Source organism: Opisthorchis viverrini (assembly GCF_000715545.1).
Source record: "Opisthorchis viverrini unplaced genomic scaffold opera_v5_89, whole genome shotgun sequence".
NCBI classification, from domain to species: Eukaryota; Metazoa; Platyhelminthes; class Trematoda; order Opisthorchiida; family Opisthorchiidae; genus Opisthorchis; species Opisthorchis viverrini.
In genome coordinates, this window is record NW_008751744.1 from 332,694 (window position 1) to 343,417 (window position 10,724).

The window sequence follows — 10,724 nt, forward strand, 5'->3', positions numbered from 1 at the left end:
TGCCAGCCCCAACTGAGCACAAAGCGCAGAATGCAGACCTTTGACGAACTGTTCAAACGGCAACTGGTGCCGCGATGCTACGTTCAGTATCTACAAATGACGATCCAGTTGCGGTAGTAGACGGGCGAGGAACACTGTTGGGTCACCTCAGCCTCCTGGCGATTGTCTAGTGTGTCGAACTCTGCTGCAAAACTTTCCTCTGCAGCGGCTTATTTAAGCTTTCCATTGCCTAATCCGGAAGCATCCAGGGCCCAACCCGCCCGCTCTCTGATGAGATTCTTCAATACTGCCAACTTATCCCGGTCAGTCTGCAATTCAGCCACCTCCCAAACATCCTCGGAATCCTCCAGTAGGGTCCCCACACCACTGCAGGGAACGCTGATATCGCCGGGCGATCCGAATATACCCAAAACTATCGGCACCAAATTAGATTGGGATGCCGTCAAGTCGCGTCAGTTAGTTGAAAGTCACAATGTACCCTACTCCAGATCAGGACGTGGAAGCCTTAGGGTCCGAGCCTTAATTGCGGGATGAGGACAGGTTATCCTAATTCGGCTGAACTAGCAATAAAGAAATTTGCTTCATGGCCTGCGTGTGTCTTTGTCTTAGACGAACGTGGAATCGGAAGGAGACGACAGGTCTAGGGCGGGATTCAGGTGCTTGAGGTTTGGCATGAAAAATAAAAATATGCGAAAACAAATAAATAAGACACTTGCAAGTGTTCAAAAAGCCAGACAAATATATATCCTGATAGATTGGCTACGCAGCTGTTTATTCCATGGACGAGCTAGACTTCTGTGTTACACCCGAACTGACTTCTGGTCTGCCGACCATTACACTTTTGTCGGTAAACCTCCATTCCTTCTGTTATTTCGTGTCCATGCATCTTTGTTTCATTTGAAAGTGTGCGCTCAACTTCTCGTGTGAGCGCAAACCCTCATTCCGCAGACATACGATTAAGTTTTAACATGCCACCCCTCCAAATTATTGAAGCGTTGTGTTTGTCAGGTTACTGATTTTATGGGGTATGCCATCTGATCCTATGCAGCGGCCATAGTGTACCCCCTTGGCGTTCCAATCAGTGATCCCAAAGTTTCTTGGGGACAACCAAGTTAATTTATTTTCATAATGCTTCACTTTTTGGGCCTAATCCATTAAAGTTTCTTGGGGACAACCAAGTTAATTTATTTTCATAATGCTTCACTTTTTGGGCCCTAATCCATTATTGTTGTGGTTAACCCAGGTTTGCCATTCTTGTCCCACCATCCTTAGAGCTATTTTGGATGACCCGGTCTTGCAACAGCTTTTACAATTGGTCTAGACCACCAAGTTCTGCTCCGAGCGTGTTTTAGTCATCAGTTACATCATTCTATTATATATTCCCGTCTTGACATGTGCCTTTTGCTAACTTATTTCCATGGCTTTAGATTTCGCTCTTAAAAACCGCTTTGCTGTTAATCTCATAATTGCAGTTAGTTGGTCACTCGTCCACTCGTTTTGCACCACTTATCGAGCAAATTATTATGCAGCTACCTCACTTTCCTGTAATTCTGGGGTCACTTGAGCTGTTTATTTTGGATACGCGTACCTGCGTTGGAACAAATGAACCGCAAAATGGATCTACTGCAGTTACATGTTACGCGAGTGCCAGCCATAGCCTTCATTATATTGAGAATCTTCAGCTGCGATGCAGTCATGCACAATACATAGACTGCTTGCAGAATTTTTACGCAACTTGTCTATATGTGACTGTGACGTGAATAACATGGACGCGGTAGACAGGCAGAAACCGCCAAAATAGGTACCAAAGCAGCCTACGAAAACTAGGAACACTGACAATGGAGCAGGCTTGTCAGTACGTGGGGGCATTTCTATCTAGACGGGTTTACCACACAAAATTGTGATGCCCACAAGCAAAAAAGTTAAAAATGGACTGTTCAAAAATCCATAGCACTCCCTTTCCCCATAATTCGGAGCTTTACTGGTCTCAGAAAAAATCTACTTTTCTAGCATGGCATCCGCCACATTTCTGCACAATCAATTCGCTTTAGCGCTTGGCCATCCAACAAGGCACACACGGTTCTGTATTGTGAGCAACTCCGGTTGCAGCCGCTTGAACGTCCTGAGGGTTTATAAATATCATCATGAAAGATGATACCCGATCCTTGCTCTCCGTGTCGGATGAAGACGTGGGTTAATCGTCGTTGGTACATTGACTCTTTGACAATGTCATGGGAAAACTTTGTGGAATTATGAACAGAACAAGCAAAAAGTAGATAGGGTGAGTGGCACCTTGGATTTTCAGTGTAATACATCGGACTGTGGTGATTTTATGAGTGAACGTGCCACGCTTGATCGGGAAGTGCCGAAGATATGGTGAGGAACTTGCAAGCCATCGGACTGGGCATGGCAGTCGTAGTACCGAGTAACCATCCATGAATCTAGGTAGGAAGAAGAGAGCTGTAAAAAAGCTGTTTACAAGAGCGTTTTCTAAGCCTCCTTGTCCTTCCTGCTGGCTCATATTATCGGGCGGCTCGCTTTCGGTCACTCGGGCCTGCTGGGATTATCTTGCATTAAAGCAAGCCAGGGAAAAATTTTAGCTTGAGAGCCACCACTGACAGTTTAAGGAACGGTTCAGGAACACTCATCAGCATGGGCTGCGGAAGGCGAGTTACCAGTTATGGGCCAAGGTAAACAGTAGACATATTGGCTGGCGATAGAAATGACTTCTTATGTTACATGCTGCGCAGAAAAAGACGCTGGTTGGTCATTGAAGATGGATGGGTCAAGTGGAAGTTTTAGCGAGCGCACGGAAAAGAAATCAGGGAAAACCTAAAGTTTATGGTTGCGCTGCAAAGTTAGACGATGAAGTAGCTTCGTCATGGCGCATTCAAGCTTAAGGACAAGGTTATAGATCCCTAAAAATGATTGCATCGGCAGTGCCGCACCACGTACCTGTATTGAGTCTACTTGTTCATACAAGAGAGTATTTTTATTCAGTTATGGTTGATGCCTTGAATTCACTGGAAGATTTCCCAGAATATACGCTGAATTTTCGACCACGAGTTGGAAACTGCGTTTCCCAAAGACAAATAACCCGCACAAAATTGCCCCGCCTGGAATCCCAAAGCAGTTCCCTGAAATACCAAGTCGAGAAGCAGGCAAGTACGACGTCAAAGCTTCTTCAAATCCATGGACTGTCAAGTCTGCAAACCACTCTGGTGACAAAAACCTCTCTTCTCTCCATAACAGGCGCGGTAGAAATAACGTTAGAATATTCATGCTTAAATCACCATTACCTTCTCGGCAAGCTTCCAAATATTCAAAGTCTTGAAAACCGTTTTGAAAACCCATTCATACTCACACCTACAAAAACCCGGTCCACACCAGATGTTTTTGATCCTTCGAACTGAGGCGGTCACTACATTTTCTAAGCTGCTTTACGACGTGGGTGGATAGATGGGGCTGCTCTGTACTTGCCTTGCCAACTGTTTTCTTCGACACCATTCCTGCACCTTCTTTGATGCACTATGGTTTCGAATTCCGCTGCATGGGACCAACTCCCTTTCGCGCTACACCGCCCACCTTTGGCCGTCCATTCCTCCGGATGATGACCTGCTCTTCATGCAAACACTTGAGCAACTCGCTTCCAGTAACAACTTCAGGCATTTCTTGCTGGTCAGGGATTTTGATGCTCTCAAGGCGTACTGACTTTTGATTTCATCTGCCGCTGGCTCAGAAGAGAAAGCCGATCCATGCACAAGCCAAACTAAGGCAAATGAGTGGCTGGCACGAGTCACGTGATCCGTGCCGTAACACACGACTATTCTATACGAGGCCTAGCTGCCTAGGGGAGATTCGTGCCAGCAACCTCCCGTGGATCGATGGTTCAGTGGTAAAAGCTTCTGCGCAGGGGCCTTCTGATCCGCGGTTCAAATCCGGGCGACACCGTCCGAAATCTTTTCGAGTTTCCCCGTTAGCACGTTTCTGCATAGGACACTACCGCTTTTAAATAAGCATACACATCCAAGATTGCAGTTAAGTATCAATCGAGATTTCCGAAAACACAAATGTTGAGTTCTACCAAAACGCTTATAGGAGGAAGTGACGTGGGTAGTCATGAACACGTTTTTTGAAGAGCGATAATTTGATGGAGGTCGTTTTAAGGTAATGTGAATACGTTGTGTGGTGTCGAGTTTACCTATTTATTTTATAAACGTTGAATTTACATAGTTCACGCGGAGAAGCAGAAATCTTCCAGAGCAAATTCTTTAAAATGTTCCATGCTAGTTTCTTGCTTGCACTGACAGTCCATCTTCCCTTAGTTTATGCACTTTAAAAATTAAAATAGTTTTTTATGGGCTTGTACACAAATGCAGTTTGAACACGCCTGCTTCCTGGCTTGTGCATCACTGACCAATCAGAATGCTGGCTTGTGCATGAATCACACACCTGACGGAACCCGTTACCTCAAATATGGATTCAAAACTTCCGCGGTGCAGACTTCTTAGAAATGCGTAACTTTCCAACTTAAAGTGGAGCCAATTTCAGTGAAAGAGACATACGCGACCAAAATCCAGAATATCCACGAGGCTGACACAGAGTTCTTCCAAGATAAACACCGCACAGTTGAATGGACCAAAAGATACATAGGAAGATCCGGTGTATTTCGGAGAAAAAACCCCAGCTATTCTCCAAGAAGATAAATGTAGAAAGCGAAAAAGCTAAGCTGGCATTTCTTAGGATGCGGAACTGCTGAAAGACAGAAAGACGCCGGTGAAATATTAAAAAATGTTCACGATTGCATGATTCGCCTGCAAAAACAAAAACACACCATATAAACACATGGGACCAGCAAAATATAGGCTAATCGCCTTCGTAAAGGACAGAAAAGCGACGCGAGAAAGTCATGACCCCGATTGAGCGTGTCCAACGAGCTCCAACAAAAATAGTCTCCTACATTAAATCACTAAGGTTTGTTCTCTTTAAAATAGTTCATCGTTGGCCCAGGAAAGGGAATAAATAATAGTCCAATCATGGTCGTTCANTCGTTCAGTGGTTTGTTGAACAGTTTTCACATATAATAAATTTCGGAGATAGTCTGAAACGTTTGAATAGTAGTAACACATTAAACTCGCAAATGAGTAAAGTATTATGTAGCCACCTCATTTTCCTGTAGTCCTGGGATAACTTGACCAATTTAGTTCGGATGCATGTACTTTGGTTAGAACAAACGAACCGCAAGATGGGTCTACTGCAGTTACATGTGACGTAAACGCCAGCCATAGCTTTCGTTATATTGAGAATCTTTTGCTGCGAAGCAGCCATGCACAATACGCTGTAAGAGCGAGCGAAATCAGAAGAGAGCCAAAGCGCGTGACCTCGTTTGTACCGCGTAAAATTTTACCAATGGGCGTTTTTCGCATTCAAACAAAAACGTCATGTACTAATGAAAGCGAAAGATGCAAAACACCACATTACTCTCCTGCCAGAGCCTGGACCTTGGAAGAGGAAAACACGCGAATGCTAGAAATAGTGAATCAAAAGTATGCGCACTTCAAGTTTTATGAACAGTTGAGTGTTGAGGGAAACGGATGCGTCGACCGGAACGAATAGTGGAAGGAGTCACACTGGCTGTAGGAGTATCTTTGGTAGGCGCTGGTGCTGGCGGAAAAGGAGGATTGTTGAATGTGGTTGTGGGTGCTTCAATGGTGGCAGGCTAAAGACGGTCAACGGAGACTGTGTCATACTTTCCGGTTCTCACTAAAACGAAGCGTATGGAGTGACGTTCGATGGCCTTGAGGGGACCATCACAACAGGGTTGAAGTGGTTTCTTAGTTGCCGCATGTCGTTCAAATACAATTGGTGGAGAAAAGGAATCAGTAGAGACGCGCTCTTTTTGTGTTGATTGTCTTGTAGGTGATGCTTAGAAATCTGGTCTGTGCTGTTTCAAGTTTTCCAACATGACATCCACCATTGTTCCCGACAATCAATTCGCTTTAGCGCCATCCAACAAGGTATACACGGTTCTGTATTGTGAGCAACTCCGGGTGCAGCCCCTTGTACGTGATATGGGCTTATAAATATCATCCTGAAAGATAATGCCCGATCCTTGCCCGCTGTATCGGACAAGGACATAGGTTTATCGTCGTTGGTACACCGACTCTTCGACAGTGTCGTGGGAAAACTTTGTGGAATTATGAACAGAACCAGCAAAATGTATCTAGGGTTGGTGGCACCTTGGATTTCTAGCGTAATACATCGCATTGAGATGATTTTGTGGGTGAATGCACCACACTTGGTCGGGAAGTGCCGGACATATGGTGAGGCATTAGCAAGCCACTGGACTGGGCATGTCGGTCGCAGTATGATAATTGCGACGTGCTTCGCTTCGCGGGCGGCCCTCATACGCACGTCTTGTGTGAATCTGTTGAGGTTGGAAATGTTCATCCAGACCGTTGGAACAGGGATGATACGTGGTTGTCGAAATGTGATGAAAACTGAATAGTGTAGAAAACTCGCGGAAGGGACTACACTGGAATCGTGAACCGCAGTCGGTATAACGGACGCAGGTGTGCGAAAGCTGCTCACCCAGCGCTGCGAAAATGAAAAGACTACCTGTCCAGCTGAAGTATCCGAAACGGGTAGAGCTGCTGCCAACGAGTGAAACGATCACCCGAGGTGTGAGTATGAGTAAAACCATCTAGTGGGGAAAGTGGACGAACGATATCCAGATGAACTTGTTATAATCGAGCATCAAGAACTGCAAATGAGCCAAGAGAAGCGCTCGTATGCCGAGTTACTTTACTGGGTTGATAGGCGATGCATTTTTCGGCCAGGCTGCTAGATCCCTATTCATGTGGGGCCACAAGAAACATGCACTAATTGACTTCTCTGTCGCCTTGATTCCCGGCGCAACTTGGCGCATTGTTACCATTCATGCAAGGCAATAAGACTTTTCGTATCCAGGTTAAGGGCTCACAATGGAGAAAAGAATCAAAAAGGTCTAACAGAGAGCGCTATGGTAAATGTTAGACTGTCGTTCAAAAAAGCAGGTGGCTAATAATGGCTAAATTTTCTAACTACTGCATATAGGCGACAGTACGCGATTTCAAAAACGACAGAAGACGTTCAGCTAGAGGAAATGGCGACGTGTTTGACGCGCACAGGTGTGACCATATGTGAATGTGAGGGACGTGCGTCAGCAAAATGGTGCGCCAGTAAGGTCGTTGCTAGCTGAGTAACTATTAATGAATCTGGGTGGGAAGAACAGGGATGTAGGTAGACTGTTCACAAAATCTTTTTTAAGCCCCCTTGCCCTAGCCGGCCCACATTACCAGGCGGTTTACTTGTGGTCACTCGAATCTATTGGAATTATCTTGCAGTGAAGAGTGTTGGGGGAAGAGTATAGGAGCTGCAGAAGGCATGTTACCAGTTATGGGCCAAAATAAACAGTAGGGGATCACAATGCGGAAGGTCTGGCAGCTTGAAGAAGTTCAACTGCGTGGGAGAGCGGAAAGTGCCTTTATTTGGGCAATCTTACACGACACTATGCCCGCTGTATTTAAGACACATTCCAGGTCACCCTTAGATGTCGTTTGATGAGTCACTTCTCTACTAAACTTACCACCCAAGGCTGAGAATATCTTGAACGGTAAATGTGACAGCGGATTACAGACACTACAAATGGTACTGCACCTCCTCCTAACTTGCGCTTTTCAGTCAAAATGAGGTTGACTGAAACAAAAGAGCAAACTCTATTCGGAAAATTTGGACAAACAGCTGATTGATGTCAACCTGAATCCGTGCTTCCTATCGACCAATCATAGTCCTGATTTTTCTGCTGCCCGTTTGGTTGCTTCGCGCCCACACTGCTGACTCCGTTTGGATGATTAATGGTTATGGAATATGATGGTTGGTTATATTTTTCGCAGTTTGCTAAGGATCCGATAATTTAAGAACTGACATTAGACGAAACAGAAAAACTAAAGGCCCTAAGGAGACAGAAAATTCAGGTTATCAAGAACATCGAGGTAGATTAACTCGTTTTTCTAACATTCCGACCAGGCGATAAAATCGGAACTCTATGAAGTCACTAGTCAGATAGAGAGTTTTGGATTTCCCGTTGATTGGTATGCACTTTTCTCGGATTCCTGTTACGTTTTATAGTGAAGACCCCGCAGAACGTCGACGAATATTGGGATGTCAGGAGTTCAATAATAATCCTAAACAAGTACGTTTTTGAATTTTTCGTAATTCTTTATGCATCTTTTCAGGGCTTAGAGTACTTGTTCGAACAGGGCTTGTTGGAACGCAATCCAGCATCCGTTGCACGCTTCTTTGTGGAGGAACATGAACGACTGTCGAAGGTTGTCCTCGGAACCTACCTTGGAGAAGTGTGAGATATTCACTGTTAATAGCACTAATGTATGCTGAGCTGCTTCATACAGGTTTCATGTTTGCAGTCCGAATAGTCAGTCAGCAGATGCACCACTAGCGTCTAAGTGTCTTGTGTATTATGAGCCGTCCAAATGAGCGGTCTCATGTTCTGACTCATGTGAAGCAGGTAGAAAATATCGCACATTTGAGCTATTTCTGAGAGTTCATGTGGCTGTGTGGAACGAGTAAGCTCTGATCCGTTGCTCTGTCGCGGGTCTTGATACTGTCGGTGGGTTCCAATGAACCGTAAAATGTGCCGGTCTCCTGGGTCTCACCGATTAGACATGGTCTGCATTACATTGGCGTCAGATCGTACGCGTACTCGATATCCGTGTAAATGCCTCGGGAGCATTTTGACTTCACAGGCCTTAGGGGCTGGTGGTGAGTTTTCCATAATAGTATCGATGACAAAGTTGAAGAGGATAGGTGAAGGAGGAAAGCCTTGCCCGACACCACTCAATGGAACTTTGATGAGAGCTCCTTGAAGACCTTAGTGCTTCCGTGGGAGTTGGCGTACGATATCTTGAGGAGGGTCAAGAATTAATGGGGGCACCATTACTCTATAGGAACTATCATGTTGCCCGACTTTCGACGAAGTCAAAGACAGGTTTCATGACAAATGAGACCACCATCGTTGTTTGATGGAAGCTGTATAACCATTCCAGAATTTGTCAGTAGGTGAAAATGTGACTGATACATCCCCTTGCAGGACGGAACCCAGCTTGTTTTTCGAGGGTCTGTCTCTGCGTGTTCAGTCAACTTTCGAAGTGTAAGACCAGAGAGCATCTTTGATGCCGCAGGTACCAAGCTGATGCCACGATAGTTTTCACGCAACATCCGCATACCCTTTCTGAAGATAGGAATAGCTGTCGACATGCTCGATTCTGCAGGTAGTTTCTCTTTACTCCATATCGCACCAGTGGGCTTTGTCAGCTGGGTCACCGGGGGGTTCTCTGCCTTCTGTGAAGAAGGCTGAATACAGACCTGGTCCCGGTGCCTTCTCATGAGTATTTCCAATATTCTTATGATTCAATGTTACATTCCATTCTCCCGTATGAACTGATTCCTGGGATTAGTTGCAGGAGACCAGCTAAATTCTTCAAAGTGTTCGGCCCATTTTCCAGTCTGCGGCCTTACGCGTAAGCTACTGAGCCGCCTTTCATACAAACACTTGAGCAACTCTCCTCTAGTAACCACTCCATGTCTTGTTGGTCACCGATTTTTATGCTCTCAAGGCCTCCTAAATGGAGCTCCAGGGCATCGGGTATAGTAGACAGTTGCGTCAGTACTGACCAAAGCCACCCAACAGAGCGCTTGGATTAAACGTGTCGTTGTATCCACCAAATACCGCACTGGTCAACTGCCATCCCTGGCGCATTTGGTTACCACCAATAAGAGGCACTTCGTCTAGCAAGTGTCACCTAAGGCTCCACCGAGACGTGGTGACCATCGCATACTGACCTTTGATTTCATCTGCCACTGGGTCGGGAAAGAAAGTCGATTAATGCACAAGCCGAACTTAAGTAAATGAGCGGCTGGTCCGGGTCATGTGATCATAACATACGTCTACTCTATACGAGGCCTAGCTGCCTAGCAGAGGTTCGCGGCAACAGTCTCCCGTGGTTCGACGGCCAAGTGTTATAAGCTTCCGCGCAGGGGCCGTCTGGTCCGCGGTCCTAATCCGGGCGACATCGTCCAACTTCTTTTCGATTTTCCCCGTCAGCACGTTTCTACGTAGGACAGTACTGCCTCTGAATATACATACGTATCAAAGACTACATTTGAGTTTCAATCGAGATTTCCAAAAACACAGATGTCGAGTTCTTGCAGCAATGTAATTGAAGGAAGTAATGTGGTTAGTCAAAAACACGTTGTGTGAAAAGAGAAAAATCGGTGGGGGCATTTTAGGTACGTGGACACGTTTTGTGATGTTAAATTTACGCATTTATTTTTATAAACGCCGAATCGTACATGGTTCACGCGGAGAAGCAGAGATCTGGAGTAAATTCTTCAAAATGTTCCATGCCACTTTCCCGCTTGCACTGACAGCCCATCTTTCATCATTTTATGCACTTTACCCACTTAACTCGTTTTTTTTCTTGTGCACAAATGCAGTTTGAACATGCCCGCTTCCTGGCTTGTGCATAACTAACCAATCAAAATTCTTGCTTATGCATGAATCGCATGCCCGACGAAACCCGTTACCTCAAACATGGATTCAAAACTTTCAAACTTCTCAGAAATTCGTATCTTTCCAAAGTAAAGTGGAGCTAATTTAAGTGAAG

General features: G+C 45.3%; 1 protein-coding gene across 1 annotated transcript in view; it reads left to right on the forward strand.

Moving 5' to 3' along the window:
- Window positions 1-4,909: 4,909 nt before the first annotated feature.
- Window positions 4,910-10,724, forward strand: part of T265_04962 (hypothetical protein) — a gene marked incomplete at both ends in the record, with an annotated part of 31,773 nt that continues 25,958 nt past the window's right edge. The window contains 3 exons of the mRNA XM_009169839.1: window positions 4,910-4,974; window positions 8,170-8,233; window positions 8,277-8,396. Coding sequence (XP_009168103.1) covers window positions 4,910-4,974; window positions 8,170-8,233; window positions 8,277-8,396 — 249 coding nt within the window. The remainder of the gene's footprint in view (window positions 4,975-8,169; window positions 8,234-8,276; window positions 8,397-10,724) is intronic.